The sequence below is a fragment of the Streptopelia decaocto genome (assembly GCF_964273445.1).
Source record: "Streptopelia decaocto genome assembly, chromosome: 5".
Taxonomy (NCBI): domain Eukaryota; kingdom Metazoa; phylum Chordata; class Aves; order Columbiformes; family Columbidae; genus Streptopelia; species Streptopelia decaocto.
Genome location: NC_138659.1, coordinates 8,947,436 through 8,968,915, shown reverse-complemented (window position 1 = coordinate 8,968,915; position 21,480 = coordinate 8,947,436). Strand labels below are relative to the sequence as shown.

The 21,480-nt window shown below is 40.8% G+C and overlaps 1 protein-coding gene across 1 annotated transcript in view; it reads left to right on the top strand.

Moving 5' to 3' along the window:
• Positions 1–21,480, top strand: part of TNNI3K (TNNI3 interacting kinase) — a gene marked incomplete at its 5' end in the record, with an annotated part of 47,846 nt that overhangs the window by 5,183 nt on the left and 21,183 nt on the right. Inside the window, 13 exons of the mRNA XM_082054146.1 lie at positions 990–1,100; positions 3,736–3,834; positions 5,260–5,398; positions 9,733–9,877; positions 9,962–10,066; positions 10,683–10,777; positions 11,420–11,569; positions 13,579–13,665; positions 14,604–14,660; positions 15,681–15,773; positions 15,859–15,916; positions 16,039–16,233; positions 16,342–16,446. Of these exons, the coding sequence (XP_081910272.1) occupies positions 990–1,100; positions 3,736–3,834; positions 5,260–5,398; positions 9,733–9,877; positions 9,962–10,066; positions 10,683–10,777; positions 11,420–11,569; positions 13,579–13,665; positions 14,604–14,660; positions 15,681–15,773; positions 15,859–15,916; positions 16,039–16,233; positions 16,342–16,446 (1,439 nt within the window). The remainder of the gene's footprint in view (positions 1–989; positions 1,101–3,735; positions 3,835–5,259; positions 5,399–9,732; positions 9,878–9,961; positions 10,067–10,682; positions 10,778–11,419; positions 11,570–13,578; positions 13,666–14,603; positions 14,661–15,680; positions 15,774–15,858; positions 15,917–16,038; positions 16,234–16,341; positions 16,447–21,480) is intronic.

Sequence of the window (21,480 nt, the reverse complement as noted above, 5' to 3'; positions counted from 1 at the left end):
GATAGAGGAGTGTTCTTTTTATTATTATAGCTATTAATAGAAATAATCTCAAAGGATTTTAGTTTACAATTTCTGTCTTTTTTACTTATTTTTTCCTCCTCAAGTTCCACATTCAGCCTCAATGTTAATTTTCTTCTCTATTGTATTTATCTTTTAAGACTCAACAATAGAAGTAGCAAGGAATAAAGTGGACAAAGACAGAATTTTCCTAAAGAATTATGATTCTTATTTTGAGATGGAGCATCTTAGAAACTTAATCCATGTATAGACTAGCCCTAAAAGCACTTAGTTTTTTAGCAGGAACTCAGATCAAATTTAGAAGTTTATATTCTAGACTGTAGTGTTCAACCCTTATATGTCCCATAGCTGCCGCAAGGTCATAAGTCTCCTCCTTCTGCCAAGCTCTCTATTTGTAAAGAAGAATTTATTAACAGTCATATTACCTGGGCCTTATGACTCTTAATGTGTTTCTCAAGTTAATTTTTATTACTATAATTTGATGGTGCCTATTGCTGTTGCTATACCTGGAAGAAGTCATAGCAAAAATTGTGTTCATGGCAGGAAAGAAGTGAAATGATATGAAAAACAAGCTCACTGTTCAGAATTTGACGTACGTGCTATATATTTATCCTGGGAACTCCTCAGGTGCCCTCATTCTGTGTTAGGTACTATAATGTTTTGACATTTAAACAGCTTGTGTGAGCACTTAATAATGGCTTGGAGAGATCTTTAAAGGCATCAAAAAATCATAATAGAGACTGGTTTTAAAGGCACAAAGTTTATATAGCGAAAGAGAGACTTGTGGTGCCCAGACGGGTCTCCCCTCTGCTCCATCCTCGCACCCTGTGCTCTGGGGTCACAGTTGGTCCCTGCTCTGAGCACAGCGGGTGACAGCTGGGGACACTGGGTGCACACAGCTCTGCTGGGCTCCCCCGCAACCCAGGCAGCTGTGAACCAGAGCTATCGAGTTCTGTGTGCACTTTTTGCAGGACAACACGGAGCTGCTGACAGCGCTGCTGCACGGCGGGGCCGACATCCAGCAGGTCGGGTACGGAGCCCTGACAGCCCTTCACATCGCCACCATCGCCGGGCATCACAGGGTGCGTCTCTGCTTTTCTGTGCAGCAAATTAGGAGTGAGTGCTAGTATTAGCAGGTCCTTTATTTTTGATCAATGCCATTCAAAACAAAACTCAGAATTGGTTTAGCGCAGCTAAATTTTATTTATTTTTTTTGTACATTTTGGGAAAACAACATCTGTGTAGATGTTTTTACATTGAGCAAACATGCACAAAGAACATAGATCTGTTTGTACATCGCTTACTGTAATTTAAATCTCTTTAAAGTCTTAGCAACCAATGTAATTGTTTTCTAAATGTCAGGATTTCTGAACTTGGATATGGAGGGAGGTTTCCAAACACTGCCTTTCTGAGCATGAAGGGAGCACAAGGGAAGAGCTTTATTCCCTCAGTGTCACAGGCTCCACTTCACAGCCCTGTGACTTCCACTTCAGAAAGGGACAGAGGTTCTCAGTTTGGAGCTATTTTATACTCTGAATTAGTGCAGAGAAAATTGTTCTCAGGGTAAGTCATTTCCAGCAGGAAACTCAAACATCTGCACTGATAAGTCTCCTGTAGGCTGGAGACTCGTCACTGGGAGCAGGGAAAGGAGAGGGACAAGGTTCCCTGGGTGCCGTGATCACACTCTTCCCTCTCTAGACAGTTTCTTATCACCCACCACCTCAGCGCAGTCATTTCACACATCAGCTCATTTCTGTCACCCTGGCAACAGCTCACTCACTGTAACTTAATTATTTTTTTAATCTCTTCAAGTACCGGGTGTGCAAAAATACCTCGGTAATGAAAGGTTTATGACTGTAAACGTACTCATGAATTCAGATACTTCGCTTTTTATCTCCTTTGGGTCCATTAAGCAAGCAAAGATTTTGTCCTCTGCTTGAGTAAAACTTTTAACTTACAGAGTGCTGGACTAATTTATGGAGACAGAAACATCAGAATTCTTTACAGCAAGAAATGCATGAAAAAATAGCTAAGTACAAAGCAGGAAATACAGATGATATTAATACCTGCCTTTAAGCTGTGAATTCAGCTGTGCATTTTAGGCTTATAAATACACTTCAAATATAAGAGTTTGGCTGAATAAGTAGAACAAAGGTGTGTCGTTTTCAACAGAAAAGAAGAACCTCTGTGCATGTACATTACAAGAAAAAATACATGTCTGATGAACTCCCAGGTTAAAGCAGCCATGGAGCTCACTGATGGAAAGAAATCCATCTTTTGTGCTACATTTTCAGTCAACCAGCTTATACAGACACACACACACACAATTTGCACTGATTCAAAGGCCTTAATTGCTAAAGTTTTCTTCTCATTTAAAGTTTACCTGCTAAGGGGTCAATAATAATTGATTTTATTTTCTTAGAGGATTTCTTATCCCTGCCCTTGTCCAAAAGACAAAGTCCTTATGTAGTCTGCCTTAAGTTTTATTTTGTTGACTCCTTCTAACCTTCAGAGTAGCTTAATTAATTGTCTCAGAAGTGAACATAATTGGCTCGAATGTTCAAAAAGCTTCTGAATAAGCCTTTCATAAGAGAATTTTAGGAAAAATTACAAAGTAAGAGTATTGTTCAAAGTGTTCCAATTATCATTTTGAAATAAAAATTGGTACCTTCATGGTGGCCTCTGCCACCACGACACAAGTGCACCCATCGCTCCCAGCTGCACTGGTCCCAGTACAGACCCAGGTAGAGCTCAGCTTGACCTGACTTTCCAGACAGGGGACAATGTTTTGACTGCTGTTCTCCAAGCCCCATCAGGTATGTAATGATGTGGTGTCACCTCAGCAGTGACAGAAAGGTGCATTGGGTGCAGGTGTCATAGCCAAGCATCACAGCTGCCATGTCCCCTCGTCCATCACCAGAGTGGGGCTTCCCAGCCACCCACCGTCCAGCATCCTCATCATTGTGAAACTTAAAAATTAACATTCATCAAAACGATATGTAGAACTCCTCCAGTAAACCACAGCACAAGGCCCATAGCATGCAAAAAGCTTCCCTTGTGCTTCAAAAAAACCAGCAGCCCTTGGGTGTCAGCGTGTGATCCAAAGTGATTTCATTCACACTCCTGTTTTGACAGTTATTCGGAAAGCCAATGTTTGATAGTTCATAGCTAGCCAGGAAAACACCGGCCTCCTGAAAGACCAAAAAAGTGACATTTGAAAGAAAACACTTAGGGTTATTTATTGAAACCAAAGGGCTATTGTGTTTTAAAATAAAAGGAATCTTTACACACTGAGGGAATTTACCTTCACACATTTACATTTAAAAGAATCTTTCATTTTGTTTTGGTTTGTTTTTTTACTTCTGAAAACTCTGATATGTTTACTGCTCTTTGTTCACAACTGTACAAGAAAATTAAAGGTTATTCTGAAAAACTCCAGACAGTCATTTCTCTGCCTTTTACTTCATAAATCAATCTCTTTACTGGCAAACACATTTTCAGGCTTATTTATAAAGCATCAGTGACATTCAGTGTTCAGTTAAAGTACTGTAAGTAATCACTTTTACATGTACACAGTTCGACACCTTTATAGCTCACTTGTTTGGAGCTTTTTGCTGTTTTTTAAGCTGGTGATGTAAGGTTTCCAAATCTTGCATTACTAGCTGACCACCTATATATAGCGCTTCTACTTGGGATTTTCTGTTTGTTTCATTCCAGGCTGTTGAGATTCTTTTGCAGCATGGAGCTTATGTGAACGTTCAGGATGCAGTTTTTTTCACCCCATTGCATATTGCTGCATATTATGGCCATGAACAGGTAATAAATGGGGGAATTTGAGAATGTTGAGGAGTAGAACACCAAGGCAACACTAAACTCAGAGTTGGAGCCCAGAGGGTCCTGCCCTGGAAAGATCTCACATACTGAAGTTACACATCTAAGAGTCTGAATATCAACAGGACATTTCTACACTTTAATCCCCTGTGCTAGACCCCAGCAAAAATTGGTGTTTTCCCCTCTGAACCTCTTGAAACAAATGATTGTCTCACTAGCTGTGATAACCTACAGACAGACCTGGACCCAGAGGCACATTTCATTTGGTGTTTATTCACCCCACATTTCACAGGTTGCGCAAGGAATGTAAGTCTGCTACCGTAAACTTCTTCAAGGAAGTGGACATCACTTCCCAGTAATAATTACATGGAAACTCTATTGGCTTTCTCTGGAACTCACAAATTGTGGCCACTTTCACGTTAACAGAAAGAAACAGTAATTTGGGGAGCAGGATTTTCCATGAGGTGCTGTACACAGGACAGGTCCAGCTGTACTTGCTCCATTCAAACAGATCACAGACCTGTGAAACGTGATCTGACGTTCTGCCCAAAGCTGGCATCGACCTTCCCGATTCTTCCTTTTACTAAAGGATAGTTGTCATGTGGTTAATCTAGCGCTCATTTGCCCTGAATAGCCCTTCTATGTGAAATGTAATAATGAGTCTATTTGGGTTTACGCAAGTCATTCCCTGTACTGTTCCTTGGCTAAAAGCGTGTGTTCTGGGATATTGTCAAGTTTCAAAGGATGACCTACGGGTAGAGTGTATTTTTCATTCCAGTGACATGTTACTTGAAGTGTTTTTGTAGGAAAAGCTTTTGAAAGAGCAGAGTCTGTGTGCACAGATGATTCAAAATGCTTCTGTGGCTGTGTGACAGCAAGGGTGTAGCCCACAGAAGCATCCTGAGATCCCTCTTGTCGTACACATAAATATATGTGCCTCATCATCCAGCAACATTAAGAAACTCTTTGCATGTTGGGCTGAGAGATTAGTTTGCTTATTTGCTGTAAGCCACTTCTGAACAAATAATCACAGTCTTGTGAAATTACACTAAAAACTCGGATGGTCTCTTGTGGTAATAATGTTTGGAAAGGAAGCCAAGGCTCTAACATCGTGGACTTTGGAGGCAGTTGCTGTGTTATGCTGACTGGTCAGTTAAACAAATACATGTCTTGTGTCTAGCCCTTTACTATACATAACATTTCAGAGAATTAATGAGCACTTGCTTTTGAGCATTTTAATATTTTCATAGAAGTGTAATTTGAAAATGAGTTTTGTATTGAATCTCCTCTCCCTCTTGCAACTTTTAAGAGATGCTCATGTATACTGTTACGCAATGCAATATTCTATCTGATTTTGTCGAAAGATTTATCTTCGTGTGATATTTTAATTAGCTTTGATGAAATATTTAGGTAACTCACCTCCTACTCAAATTTGGAGCTGATGTGAACGCAAGCGGTGAAGTTGGGGACAGGCCTCTCCACTTGGCTTCTGCCAAAGGTTTCCTCAACATCACAAAGCTCCTGATGGAAGAGGGAAGTAAAGCTGACGGTAAGAAAAGATAGTTGAAAAAATCAACTTTAACATTGTATTTTATAGGCAGAGTCGTACCTTGAATGTTGAATTTAGCTTCCTAACACATACTGTGTGTTTGTGTATCATCTTTGGGCAACTGAAAGAAAGAGCAGCTGGAGAGTTTTCTTCACTTGGTTTGTCATCTCACTTACATTCTGTTTCCATTCTTGTTAACTAATATGTACAATATGTAAGGTAGAATCTTGTCCCTCTTGTAGTCTATGGCAAAACTTCCATTAATTTCAGTGGGGTTAGCAGTTTGCCTTGGGATCTTGGAAATCTGATCCTGGAAAAACAGAGCTGGAAAAAACAAGAAACAAATGAACCAAGAGAGCATTTGGTGCAAGAAGCCTTTTGCTCCCGAAGTAGCACACTTTGAAACTTGGTATAAATATAGCAGTGGAGGAACAACTCTTAAATACCTAGGAATGGAAGTAATTGCTGAAATAACCTGAAGAAATTTTGGTAGTGTTCTGTGCAGACCAGTAATTGGTGTCATAAAGTTGAACTATTCCTTTTAACCCAACCTGAGTGACTTGTTGATCAGCTCTGGGGCCATGGCAACTGAAGAAAAACAGCAACTGCTGAATCAGACTGAAAAGGTCAGAGTATTGCTGAAATATGGCAATATTTGCAGCCTAACAACAGCCAAAGTCCTTCTTCATCCCCACCACAGTATACAAGAAAAACTTATAAAAGCTATGTACTACCCATGTATATATCATCACAAATGTTCGTATTTTATAGATGCATGTATATAAAATACATTACAAGTACAATTGGTTCTCCAGATACTAATCTCTTCATTTGTTTCATCATAAAGACTGTAGGGAAAGACTGAGCAAATTCTGTGTATTTTCAGAAATCACATAAGGTCTCTCAAGCACATTTCTTGAGCTGTTGATCAGATTCCTTTAAGCTTCTAGTTAATTCTGAGATCTTTAATATATCTTGAAGACCAGCATGCCATTACAAGCCCCTGTTACTTGAAGTGCCTTAACTATCTGGAGATGTTTTCAAACTGATTTAGCCTGGAATTTTTCATTTATGTTTTTATTTTTAACAATTTCCGTTTCCTTCTTCATTTTTTTCACACCTTCCAAATTCGTAGAGATTTCTTTGCATTACTGAGTCAATGGGATTGCTACCAACGTGCATTATTCATTCTGTCAGGAAATTCGGTTTTATATTTTAGAACATCCAAATGGTAGAATGTAGCAATAATTGGGGCATATAGCATCACTTCATAGTTTTCGATTCATTCTTGTCATCTGGTAGAATTTTTCCTGGGTTAATTGTAATAAACAAAATGGAGAGGAGGGTTTTTTTCTTAGGGTAAAGATGCAGGTGAGCCCTGGGCTGAGCCTGGTCTGGGGATAAGCCTGACCTAGGACTTGTGTTGTGGAGTCCTGAACCCCTGGGCCATCAGAGGGGACATGGTCGGGTCCCAGCAGTGCTGGCATCTGGACTGGAGCCCAACTCATCCAATTAATTGGTGTTTCTCAGTCTCATCTGCCCCTTACATGAAGGGAGTTAAACTTGATTATTGAAAATAACAGGCTGTTGCTGTGTTATCAGCTGGCCCGTCCCAACACTCCAGCAGAAAAAGGAATGGGTGGATGAAAGGAGGGCTTTTAAAAAAAAATTAATGGTGATTTAGAATTATCAGTATGTTCCACTCTTTCTTATGTTCCATTTGTTTTTAAATAATTGCTTCTCAAATGCTTAAATGTAGAAGTAGGACTTCTAATGTAGATGTTTGCGTGACTTCAAAAACTGTTTCCTTCAAAGTGAAAGAAAAAAATTCATATTTAGAAAACTGTTTTCTAGTCTAATGGGGTAGCTAAGAAACAGAACATCTACAAACTTAGCAAACTAGTCGATGGCCAGGAAACAAGCATTTTCTTTTCTTCACATAAGCTAAATGCTTTTTTTGTATTATTCTCCACACTGGTGGTTCTGGAGATTTCTTTCATGGACCATGTGATATCAAATATATTCTTTGACTTCATAACTTCTGTGGTCTTTTAATAAAATTTGTATGCTCTCAGGACTACTGACCTGCCCAGCATTCCAGCTCCTCTTTTTTCAAGTATCTTTGAAAATCACTATCACCTCTGCCAAATACAATCCATTTCAAATTTTAAACCAGAGTTTCATATTAAAAATCCAGCCATGTTCAGTCAGGCTTCTCTGAATGTTAATCAGTTATCACTCACTGGGACTTGAGCAATTTCCCTTATTTTTTTTTAAAACAGACTTGCACTGGGTTTTTTTATCCTTTTACTTACTGAAATTATTTCACCTGTTACTTTCTACCTAACTAATGTCTCCATCCTAAGAATAATTTCTACAGTACTCCATCTTCTTCCAAACAAGAACCTGGCATCTGCTCATTTTTACTGTTTACTTGTAAGGCAACCAGATTTTTCAGTCTCTGACTGCCACAACAGATGTATTGTCTATCTTCGATTTAATATAAAAATACTTTAAAACTGCAATTTAAAGAACTCTCCTGTACTCTTATTTAGCAATACCTGAATCAATATGATAAATACCTTTTTGCCATAGCTCTCTTCTAAAGTGCTTTTAACTGATTTTGGTTTGTTCTGCCTTTGAACTTCTCCTTCTTTTTAAGACAATATTCCAGTTTGCCTGTCACATTTCATTTACGAATCAAAAAGCTATCAATTAAAACAAAACCCATCATCCCATGTTGTATAATATATCCCTCCAGAGCAAAGGAAAGGGTTTGCCAGCAATTGACACCATTTCCATCTGCACAAAAAAGGGTGATACACATGTCCTCCTTGCAACCCTTTACACCTTGTTGTGGTGCAGCCGCTCGTGGCCCCAGGACCCCGATGTCCTTCAGGCCGTTCTGTGGGCACGTATTCTAAAACACTGACATTCACTGTTGTAAAACTTTGACATTTATTCCCCTCTTATTTATTGCACTTCAGAAGGAATCTGTGCCTGGTAGCTCATCATAATAAAAAATAAAGGCTAACATGTCACATGAATCTATAAAGTGAAGAATTATCTTAGAATAGAGAAATAAAACAATTTACTTTTCTTTGCTCCTTTTAATATAAGACTGCTAGGAAGGTTAGTGGGGGCAGTTAATGAAATTTGTGGGCTACAAGCTTAATGCAAGTTACAGAAATTCCTTTTTTTTCCTTTTTTTTGGCCTGAAACACAATTCATCTTTGGAACTACCTGTCACTAGACATTAGTGAAGCTACAAGTTCAGCTCAGTTTAGAGGGCCATCCATTTCTGTGAGCATTCAGCACTACTTCAGGCTCAGCTATAGGAAAGAACTGTTCCCAAGAGCTGTTTGTCAGAGCTGTGCTGAACAGCACGAGTCTGGACACCTCCAACAAACACATCATTCCTGAGTAGGATCTTCGTTTCTTGTAAACCATCTCAAAGATCTGGTGCTAGACTGGACTGAGACCTAAATGTTGCACAGGTAGGCTGGACTTGTCAGTTCTATCAGCTGCGATATCAAACAGCTGTGGTTGGATCTTTAAACATGGAAAGAAATACCCTCAGAACCACAGCAAGGCGTGCTCTCTTTTAAAACAGAATAAAGACCTTTTCCAGATAATGAAATATTTGTATGTCTCTGCGCCAATGGAGAACTCTGCCTAGAGCCTTGTACCATCTCAAGAACTGTTGGGTTTATCTTGTTCTGTTACAGGTTATTTTAAAAATAGAAGCTCATGATAAATATTGTGTCTCCATTTTGTTTAAATTTTCTTTCTGCCACTGACTTTGATCCTGCTACCTAAGGAAGCTAAAATAAACCTTAAAACCAACTGGATTTTCCTTTCCTAAGAGCAACAGCGGAATTTGTTTCTTTCTAGTATTTGCAATTAAAAACTGTTGTTCCATGCATTAGAATAGCTCTGTGGATTGTTTTCTTACATGTAGTAACTACGTATCTTACTTCTGCTTCACATTGTAATATGCCAGCAGCAATTGTTCTTTCTAAGGGTCATTTATAACTCATGATTCATTCCTGGAAAGTCACATCAAAATGTTCAATACATCTGCTGCTGGAAGAAAGCAGTTGTACCCAAAATCCAGAAAATTGTCTTGACAGTGAACAGATGATACTGAGTAATGTAGTTTTGATATATGCTATCTCACAGAAATTTCAATTTTAAAGAAATAGGACCATAAATACTTTAGCAGGAGATTTTATAACATATATGCACAGCACATGAAGCATTACTAAATATCCCAAACAAGCTATGTTAAGTATAAAATGCTTTCTTTTGTCTCTTTCTGGGTCGAACGGCAGTGAATGCTCAGGACAACGAAGACCATGTTCCTCTGCACTTCTGCTGTCGATTTGGACACCACGAAATTGTGAAGTTCTTGTTGCAGAGCAGCTTCGAGGTGCAGCCCCACGTGGTGAACATCTATGGAGACACCCCCCTGCACCTGTGAGTCCTGGGGGGCTGGGGCACATGATTTGGGCATGACCAGAAGGCTGGTGTGTTAACAACCATCACTGGCTTCATCCTCAGCGCCTGCTACAACGGGAAGTTCGAGGTTGTCAAGGAAATAATCCAGCTCTCAGGAACAGAAAGTCTCACTAAAGAGAATATATTCAGTGAAACGGCTTTCCACAGGTGGGTGTTTAAAATGCCGTTATCAGCAGAATGTGCCACCCGAAATTACAGATGTCCTAGGTGAGGAACAAAGAATGAGAGCGCTCCAGGTGGATGGTGTGTCTGGAGCTGCAGGAGAGGACGTGCTGTAAGAGGTAGAACCAGGTGCTGAATGGCGAGAGAGTGAGCAAGCGTAGGGCAGGCATTGGGTTTGTCAACATGTGTGTGAATGGCGATCTCTCCTCCTGTCCGGTTTGAAGCTGAGTTCAGAGCCTGTTCTGCCTGGAAACTTGCTTGAGCTTCGATGTTCTACATCAGGAATGAGGTGGCAGAACACGGTTCAGTCATGATGCTGTTAGTTTGTAAGGTGTTATTTAAGCAGTACTTTGCAAAACAGACTGTATTATTTTTGCATCATTGTGCAAAATTAATTTATGTAAGAATAATCAGAATGTTTCCGAAATGACAGGAATGAACGTGCTTTGGTGGATTAATCATGCATTTGCACGTTTCTAAAGACCCTTTATTCTATTACTACATCTTTATCTTCATGTAGTACTTTCAAAATTTTTGGCTACCTGAAGTATTTGTCCTTTTATGGACTATAGCATTCACTTTTGCCTTTATTTTTTTTCAGTGCTTGCACCTATGGAAAGAATATAGAACTAGTAAAATTTCTTCTTGACCAGAATGTTGTAAGCATCAATCACCAGGGAAGAGATGGACACACAGGTAACATCACCATCTGCTTGTATATGAGTGCATGTAGCAGTGCATGTACCATGGAAGCCATGTATGCAGTCAGGATTTCCAGGGTAATTCCCACGATAATTCCATGATCAGCATCCCATTACCTTTCAGACAGATCTCAACTTTTTTGAAATATATTTGCAGGCAGGCACAGAAGTGGTAAGAGTTCAGTGAGGATGTGTCAGGCTCATTAGCTTGTATGTGAGTGACAAAACCTGATGTAAACTGATTCTCATGTTGTTAGGCTTCTCAATAGTTTGTAGAACTGGTCCCAAGTGTTATTCTACCAGGGATGGGCATATAAGACGTGGTGTCTGAAGGGCCACACACCTCCATGTTCCTCCCCACACCAAAAAAGAGCTTGCTTTATTTCTAGTTGCTTTTCCTCAAGTACAAAGTTGTTAAATGTGATTTGCAGGTGGCAGAGTAAATGATAACATGTTGTATAGCAGGCAATAGATTGGTTCTTGCAGCTTTAGTATTTTATTTTCACCTACTGCCTCAGGTATTTTTTTTATAATATATTCCTTTATCAAGGAAATCAATTTGTGTTTTATAGTTGTTGCTGCAAGCCCTATTGTGATGTTCTGGCGGTCGTGCTTACAACCTTCTCTGATGTTCCAGGACTACACTGTGCTTGCTACCACGGGCATATTCGACTTGTTCAGTTTTTACTGGATAATGGAGCTGATATGAATCTGGTAGCTTGTGATCCTAGCAGGTCCAGTGGAGAAAAGGATGAGCAGACCTGTTTGATGTGGGCTTATGAGAAAGGTACTTCAATTTTCTCATTTCTGCTACAAAATCCATAAGGACAATCCAGGAAGGAGAGAGCAGTACAAGAAGCTGATGACAGCACAGAATAACCCTTCAGTGCCTGTAGACTGAGAGCTCTCACCATCTGCTTTCCAGTTCCTGGCACAAGGGGTTATAAAAAACAGCCATTTTCTCTATCTTCTCAGATATGCTGTTAAACATCAGTTTAATACAACACAAACTCAAGGACAGGAGTATTTATGTGTTGCTACAATAGAAAACATACAGCCTGTTTAGAAAAGGTTATTTCTCCCTCTGGTATGTGTATGAGGAGTTTTAATTTTATTACTGAAGGAGGCATTAAAGGAGCAATGAATCAGAGTCTGTAATCTTAAATTCTTGCAAATTTGTATCAAATCAAGACATTTTCCATGTCCTGTATGTACAGTGTTTTGTCAGATTTCTGTCCTGCTTTTGACTCCACGCAAATGAAAAGCTCTATTTCTTCCTGAAAATGCTTCTGATGTTCACATCCGTGTATGGATTTCATGGGTGTTTGAGAGCCCTGTATTTCTGTGGGATGCCCATCAGCTTGTCCTTCCTGGCATGGCCATTGCACCCACGGTGATGGAAACAGCTTCTGCACTGCCTGGGGAAGGGAGCGACCACCTTTGGGTCAGCATTGCTGTTACCTGGGGTGATAACACCTCAAGCATTGAATTCAAGAATCCTCTGAGTCTGGATGTCCAGAAAGCTGCTACCTGTAGAAACCTGTCCTTAGTTTAAGTTCCTGTGTTTTAGAGAGCTGTTTCTTTCTGGTGACACTGGTGCAAGCCCATGTCCCCAGCAGCCCTGGAGGCAGCAGGGCTGTCCTGTAGAGGTACCAGGATGAGAGTCAGCAAAAAAGCTCTGCCTCCTGTTTCCTCCAGAGCTGGAGCTGTAGGTGGTTTGCAGGACTCCAGAAGATCTGGCAAACAGCCCTTCCTTAACTCGTGGGCTTGCTGCCCTCTCCCTGGCTTCCTACAAGCCAAGAAGTTTGTACTCATCAGGGTACTGGTGAAAAACATCCCTAAAGAAATGCCAACAAGCTCTGCAATGGGACGAGCAGGGATGACGGGGAGCATTTGGAACATGACCGCAGCATCAGGTCCCCAGTGCAGACACGTCTGCTGCTCCTCCTGCCCACTGCCATCCCTGCGAGCAGCATGTGGGACTGTCCCCGGGGACACCAGCAGCACTGACCCAGCACCCGCACACCGCACAAGGCTCCTCTCCGCTGTGTGCTGGGGATGGGGACAACAGGTACAGCTGGGGGGTTCTGGGACGTTCCCCCCGCGTCCAAAGGCAGTGCGGTACCATTTATGATGAGAATGACTGTCATATAGCAAAACTACGGGTTCCAAAGGCTTTTCCAATACCTGATCGTGGCAAAATACTCTGTATGAAATTGCTGAGGGAAAATTCATTTTTGAAAGGTTTAGGAAAAAGTTGTGAACGCTGCCAAGCAGAACTGTGTGCATCAAATGCCTGAGAGCAAGACATCGTGCACACCCCGCTCCGGTTCCTGCGGAGAACGGGGAGCACAGCAGCTGCCACAGCAGCACCGGGGGGGAATTTTGTCCGGTTTAGGACACCAGAAATGAAATATTTTCAGGCACTGGTTGTTCCTGTAAGGCCTGTTGAAGACTATTGTCAGCTTCCATTCTAGAATTTCTGTAGCAGGGTTCCCTATTGCCATATATCACGTTTTAGGATTGGGTGGCCTCGTGAAAATAACATGCTTCATTTTATTGGTAGGTATTTCCCTATATTTCTGTATTTAAGAATCCTAGTATGCTTCAGATTAGCACCATTGTATCTTTGTTTACATGTTTTATGGACATATTGTGCCTTTTTAAAAAATCTCCTGATTTTTGTATAAGTCAATTAATAAAATTAAATTAAATAATAAAAACAAATCAATCAAACAAACAAACCCCACTATTGAATTTACCTACAAATCCTTATATTTGCTCTTTCTTTCCTAGGTCATGATGCCATTGTGACTCTCCTGAAGCATTATAAGAGACCCCAAGATGATTCACCCTGTAATGAATACTCACAGCCTGGAGGAGGTAGGGTCTGAGAAATCACTTTATTCTCTCACTGAAGAGTCTGATCCAAAGGCCACTGGAGTCTCTGGGAATGTTCCACGGATGGCAGGAGCTTTGGATCGATTCTGTCTGGCACAAAGAAAATTAGTGTCATGAGAATCCCCATTTTCCAGGTACCCCCTATTTACGTCAAAATCCATCCTTTATCTTAAAATAGAGTTGTCACACTGTATTACTCACTAGAAAGAAAATCTAAAAGCTGTGAGGTGACGATTGATTCCTGGTAATCATTACCCACAGCTTTTTACATCCTTCAGACCTTGTTTAGCCATTCTCTTTGTGCTGTTAATTCTGATGTTTCTTTGATTACTGACATTTAGCATATTTCTATAACCAGTTCCCTTCATATTTTTTAATATCTTTTGATATTTAATTCCCCCTTGGGAAAAAAATTAATTACCCTTTTTGCTACAAAAATCCTCATTTATTTTGGCAAGTGGTTAACACACCCAGACAGAGGTTTTGCTGGTGACTGTTTGAAGCTTGAACAGAGACACGAGAGATGAAATCCCTGGTAGGTGGAGCAGCCGAGGTGTGTTGGGCACCTCCCAGCACACTGAGCAGCACGATGCGCTCGCAGCCCAGGCTGGGTTTGTGAATCTGCTCCAGGATCCTTCACGGAGTCTGGCTGATATAGAATAACAGGCTGATATAGAATAACAGGTGTCTGGAGCAGCGGGGACAGTCCAGTCGTTCCACAGCATTTGGTGAAGCGCTACACAAATTACTTTCAAGAACACAGCAATATCATGTCACAATCATACGTGTTTGTGTGCTTATATGTATTTTAACCCCTTTATTTTTCATTATTTAAGCAATCATTGCCTCATTAATTTATCAGTACTCATGCTTATACTTTCTTTGAATTCCATAAAATGTATTCTGTTCTTTTATTTCAGATGGTTCCTATGTGTCAGTTCCATCCCCTCTAGGAAAGATTAAAAGCATGACTAAAGGTACTCCCAATGGCAAGGGAAAACTTGAACTTGTATGGCCTTTTTACCCAAGATATTAGTCAACCTGAATGTGCTACACGATTCATGATTCCTGGCACTTTCATTGTTCAGAAACTTAATGATGTGCATAAGCAGCAGCTATATTTCCCTACGATAATTTTAGGAAACAATATACTTAGTTTTGTTGCTCAGCATCACAATAGTTCCTATATTTATCTGATTTTCATGAGCTTTAATTTTTTTTTTTATTTGGAGAAAAGGATGTGATTGTGAATCAATGCTAATGGAATACTCATGTATGCATGAATGCAAACAAATATCTTATTGAATTCCTCTGTAAAATGCCTGCATTCTGTCAAAATATCATTTGTGTTAATCCGAAACACATATAGATAAAACATTCAAATGCATATTTGTACTTTAAAATATTTCATTTTTCATGGTGCTTTCAGTTTAACACTTCAGATACTCACTCTGGATATGATCAAATCCTTACATCCTTTACACCACATCATTGGAGTGCTCCATTTAGAAATATTCTGACAAACTTTATAGTAATAAACCAAAAAGATCAACAAGGTAGGAACGTTTGCTAATTAAATTAAGTTGCAAAACGTAGATTCCGCATGTCACTAAAGAGCCAGTCAGATCCGGAATAGCGTCCCCTGCACCAGCAACAAGCACCAGGTACACAGGCAATCGGGAGCTCATTCTCCCTATGAAGAATTTTAGGCAACCATGATGCGGTACCAGCAGAACCTGCCCATGGGGCAGCGCTCGTCAGTGACACGACTTAAAGCCAAGAAAGCCCAAGACAATGGTAGCATTGCAAGTGTTAATATTTGTTCTTGGGGTTTACTGCGGTTCCTGAAAGAGACGGCAACAGGATTACCAGCCAAGCAAGTTACAGGAGGAAAATTAGCTTTCCTGTGCAATGGTTTGGTGAAGTTAAATGTTTCTATTCTGTCCTTCCATGTGACTCTTGTGTTTTACAGATAGGATCTGTGTTTTGTTTCACAGAAAAGGCAGACGTTCTCCTCCTCCGTGCTGGTTTGCCATCACATTTCCATCTTCAGCTCTCTGAAATTGAGTTCCATGAAATTATTGGCTCAGGTACCAGAAATAAGAATGCATCTGTTTTAAATATCTGATGTTCATAATAAATATATTGGTGCTTATTTATTTTAAACCATTTTAGGGTCTTTTGGAAAAGTATATAAGGGACGATGCAGAAATAAAATCGTCGCAATCAAACGGTAAGTTTATGTGACTTTTCCATCTTGTTTGGTTAATGACCTAGTCTGAAGGGTTTTTTTTAAAAAAACCCCACATTTTATTATATTTTTGCTTTAATTTTTTCTCTCATGTAAATTCTAAGCTATCGGGCCAATACCTACTGCTCCAAATCGGACGTGGACATGTTCTGCCGCGAAGTGTCCATCCTGTGCCGGCTGAACCACCCGTGTGTCATCCAGTTTGTGGGTGCCTGCCTGGACGACCCCAGCCAGTTCGCCATCGTCACGCAGTACATCTCCGGCGGGTCACTCTTCTCCCTGCTGCACGAGCAGAAGAGGTGAATCCACCGGCATGCCACAATTTACAGATAAAAGTAATTTACAGATAATTCTTGTCTGTTTATTAACTTTGAGGTTTGTTTGTTTGTTTGTTTTCCAAAATATAGAACTCTGGATCTGCAGTCTAAATTAATCATTGCTGTAGATGTTGCCAAAGGCATGGAGTATCTCCACAACCTGACACAACCCATCATACATCGTGATTTGAACAGGTGAGTTTCTTTCTTTATCCTAAGAGTTCAGGACAGATGAAGCCCCAAACACTGGTGCTGCTCTGCAATCCAGCTGTTTGCACATCTGCACAGGATCTCATTGACAGCCATGGAGCTGGAGGAAGGCCTGTGCAACCACCGGACCAGGGAACCGGGACACAATGCTTCCACATTCACTGGAGGCTTTCACACGTTTTAGTTGGATGACTTGACAGACGGAATTCGTGCTTATAAAAATTTCACTGACAGATATCATATCTGAAATTTCAAAGCTATTCAAACCCTACCTGCACACACTGGCCCTGTGGGATAGCCTGTTTACAATTGATGTGATGTAGTGTATTTCCCCAGTATAAGTTCTTAAATCCCAAACATTAATTAATTCATTTCATGAGTTTTTGTCCTTCTAAGAATTAAGTGCCTGATTCAAACTAGTCACTAGTCCCCCTAAGTTCAATGCAGGAATGTGGAGCATTTCTAGAGGCAACCCCTCCCTGTTGTTTTCCCCCTTAGAAAAGGGGGAACCTTGATGATCCTGTCCGTGTCCTGGGAGGGAGCAGCTCAGACTGTGCCCAAAGCTGAAAAGACTCAGAGTTTTTATGCAAACTGCTATGAGTCGCATTTGCTGAACTGTAATTGTCATTAAAGCATGCAGCTGCTAAAAAACAGTGTTTTCTTGCATCTAGCCCACCAATGTTCCATCTTTCTTAGAAGGAAGAAACATCCTCTCTGCTGAGCAGAACCTTTGTGTGTCCTATTTACATCAGAAACCTCTCAGTCCAGCCATTCTGCACTAACTCCTACTTTGGAGGGACTGAGCCCAAATTACCTGTAGGTGTTTTTAAAGAAAAGCAAACGGGAAAATAAGTCAGTGCTGGAGAAGTGGTGCATTTCTGAGCCTTGAAACAGCTCCTGTGACAAGAAAGCTGCTGCAGAAAGAATTCTTATAAAGTAGGACAAAGTGAGTTACAAAATGGGGTTTCTTCAGTGTCAGACACACGCCTCTTCATTTCCCACTAGCTTAACTACTTGTTCTTTTAAAAATCCCAGAAATGTTCATTTTGTTTGCATCTCAGGTGACCGGGCCTATAGAGTTGTGATGATATAACGAATAAGGTTTTCCTGCATCTTGCTCTAAGTTTTCATTTTCCGGTGACACTGACAGCTGCAGTGAAAGGTTTCTTGTGAGAAACACTCATTCTTTTGGAAAAGGGAGCTGAGTTTTTCCCTTTGCTGAGCAAAGAAGTGAACCACTTGGGAGACTATGCTCAGTTCAAGGTTCTGGTATGAAATTCTGAAAAAATATGAGGCAGCAGCAGTTTTCTGGACGTTGTTGTTGGTATCTCCAAGAGACCAGCATGGCTTGCACGTGTGAAGGGTTCTGTGTTCATGCTCCAAGCTGACAGCTCTGCAAAGGACACCAGTGTAGGCAGGGACTTCAAATGTGGTGTTTGTTCTTCACAAATGGAAGATTTCTTGGGATTTGTAGCATAACGAGGACACAGGGTCTGTATATATATATATATATATATATATATGTATATGTATATGATCAGTCACAGGGGTGCAAACTGAAGTCCACCAGACTCAGAGTCCTGTCTCTGGCAGTGGCCCATGCTGACAAATCTGAGAGCCAGGCATGTATATAATGATAATGTATTGAATTCTCTCTCAGTTCCCAAGAACTTTAGGTTGAAAAGGATGTTTTCAAAAGTGAGTACCTGCTCTTGAAGTCACATTTTTTAAATGAAAGAATAACTCTATTTGTGGTTATAAAAGAAGAAATTTCCTTGCAGACCAAAGAAGAAAATCAGATTACTAATGCAAAAGAAACTGCACATTTATTTATTTTATTCTGAAAAATATCATCTTACAAACCATATCACTTCAAGCCAGTCTTCTGGGATTTATGTGCCCTAGGTTAGCAATATTGGCACAAATTCTGCTTTATACTCTGACTGCAGATTTTAGCACACTTGGCATTATTCTTCTGCTCCAATGTACGAGCGCATCCACCTGCTCGTGGTAAAACCTCTACGAGCACAAGCACCAGCCTGGGTTATTTCTGCTGGGACCCCGAGTGCGAGCAGCTGGCCCTGGGTTGCAGGTGGGGGTCATCTGTCTGGGGTGGCCTGTGGTGACAGTGTTACCAGTGGGTACATCCCACCGGCGTTTGTGAAATGCTTTTGGGCTGCTGGCTGATTTTTAATTACCCCCCAACCCATTTGCGCTGGGTCTATTGTTTGGGTTTGGTTTCTGTTTCAGTTCCGCATTGAAGTTGCTTTAAGCTGATTATTTTCTTGGAGCTGTTCTGGGGTGCCCTCATGACACAGACCCCATTACTTTATTGAAATGTGCAGATATGGTGTTTCTGTGTGGATATGATAAATGTATGATGTTTAGAAGAATATTGCTAAAACAATAGATTAATTGTTTACATTGAAGGGTTAATCCAAGTATATTAATATAAGCCATATTCTGCAATTTTACTGTAGCAGAACTACATAAAATTTGTCAGAGAGTATTTTAAATGCACTTTGGATTGTCCAAATACTTTCAAAACCTATGTCACTCATAAAAATTCTTTTAGCCTAAGAAAGCCTGAACTCACATTTCAGAGGCCTTTCAAATGCTTCATTTTGACATTTTAAATTATTTTTCTATTCTTCCTAGCTTTTTAATTTTTTAATTGTCATTCAACTTCCAGGTTTTAAAAATAAAATTTTACTTATCAAATCTCAAGAAACTTTTTTAAAAAAAGGAATGTTTCATCTTCCTAAGAACAAGTAAAGTTTTGTTGACAAGAAATGTCTGTTCCCCACTTCTTAGTTGACATCTTGTCATTATGAAGACTCTCTAATGCCTTAATAATTGAAATTATGAAATGCTGGACACTTAATTCATTGGTTTCTGTCCTTGTTGATTGGATTTCCCACACAGTCAAATACTTTCTCTTGCTGTCCTGAAACGGTGGATCACAAGTAACACCTTGTCGCTTTCTTTCATTACTGCTTTTCCTTTTCTTTGTTTGTTTTGTCCTTTTTTACTTTAAATATTTTCCCCTAGTCAGTTTCTTGGTTTGTTTGGCCCATTCATTACAGATAAAGCATCTCTAATTGGTTGACTTCTAAGAGCCGAAACTGAGTACAGATCAGCTCACTCATTTGGTTTCTTTAGTGATACCCGAGTGGAATCACCAAGTCCTTGGTCTACGCAGAGAAAATCCAGCTATGGAAATAGGCTCAGGGTGTGCACCTTTCAGTGGAAGGTGGTGAAATAACTAGCTGGGCTGAGCGGTGAGATTTTAGGTGAAAATGCCTCCTTTTGCTAAAGACACACAGGCAGTTATTCAGCAGAGCTCACAGCAGCTCCCCCAGGCCATCACATTTATGGAATGAAGCGGTTTGCTCGCAGTCAAATCGCACACGGTGGGAAAGGTCCACACCAGCCCCCTGCACGCACCACTGATGGGGGTCAGGTGCTGTTCTACTCCCTTGGGTCTTTCCTAAAGGAAAGTTCTTGGCCCAGCTGCAGCTCAGGTCTTTCCCTCCTGTGCAGCCCAAACCAAACCGCTCTGGTTTGGCTGGGGGGTTGAGTGCATCTTCCACAAATGTCTTCTACCTCATTTTTTCTTTCCATGCTTGTATTTGACCCGGTTGTCTGTTGCACACCATCCATGTGCACCACTTGCTCTCCTCCTTCCAGCCGAGGTTCTTCTCCTCGCCCCATTGACTCCTCACACCCTCCATTTTCTCACCAGCCTCCTTCATGCATCTGTGTCCCTCCATGGGTTCCTTTGGGCCACCAGGCTGTGGGGCTCAGATGAAGATACTTTCTTTGGAGCTGTAATTCTTGCCCCAGTCATGACACAAGCCAAGAGCCCCATGCCTGCGTGCTGCACTCTGTGGAATGGCTTCAGGACAGCAAAGATCCAAACCTTACCATTCAGCTTTACACCTTGTCACTACTGGCTGTTAGAAAAATGGCTCTGCTCTAAAGGACTTTAAATAATGTTTTCCACAAAAGAAAACCCAAAACATTATCTCACTAGAGAGCCAAAAAGCATGTCATTGCCTCACAGATCTTCTACCAGATCATATTTGTGAGGGTCAAAAGATAATTTGCTGTAAGCACATCAGTGCGGTTGCTGTGTGGTACTGAGAGCAGCTTAACTTCTGAAACTTTTCAGTGTGAGAGCAGAAGTCGTGTTTGCAGCATGAGTCCCAGCCAGCCCACAGGCACAATTACTAGATGAAAATCTTTACTACCACTGAAGAGAAAGATCAAGAGTGAAATTCTGACCTTTTTGTGTTAAGTTTTGCCAGTGGCTTCACAGGAGCTTTAAATTTTTTACCTTAAATTTTCACATAGCTTGCAACCCCCCTTTTTGAGTTCTGAAATCTAATGCAATGCACATAATGCATTAAATAAATCTGCAATATGGCCTGGCAGAACAGAGAAGAAAATGAATCTTTCATGTCTTTACCCTGGAAAAGGGGTTATCCTTCCATTTTGAGAATAATTGTGAGTTCTATTTGGCTTCCCAGTTCTGGAAAAAAAGTTCTGACAGCTATCAGCAATGGTGACCTGTATCAGCTTATTACTACTTACACTGTGGTGAGGGATTGTAGCCACAATGGTTATAGCACTTTAATAAAAAAGAGACCATTTTAGTATCAATTTAATTTAAGCAATAGCAGCTGAACATGTTTAGACCCAGCCTTTGAGCCCCTGACCTTCATTTGCCGGCTGTAAGTGTGAAGGTTTCGGAGCTGGCTCAGCCAGGGCGATGAAAGGGGACAGCAGGCTGGTGGGGATGGGGACGGTGTCTGCAACTCCTCTTTGTTACAGAGCCCCTAGTGAAATCTGAAAATAGCACTTGCCTTTCATTAAACCCACAGCGTGTTACAGCAGTTGCCTTTCATTAAACCCGCAGTGTGCTAAGGGTATAAGGATCTTTTCATGGCCCTTTTCTCTGGGAAGGGACAGCCCTGAATGTGCATTGCTGTCCCCTGCCCTGGCAGGTCTGCAGAA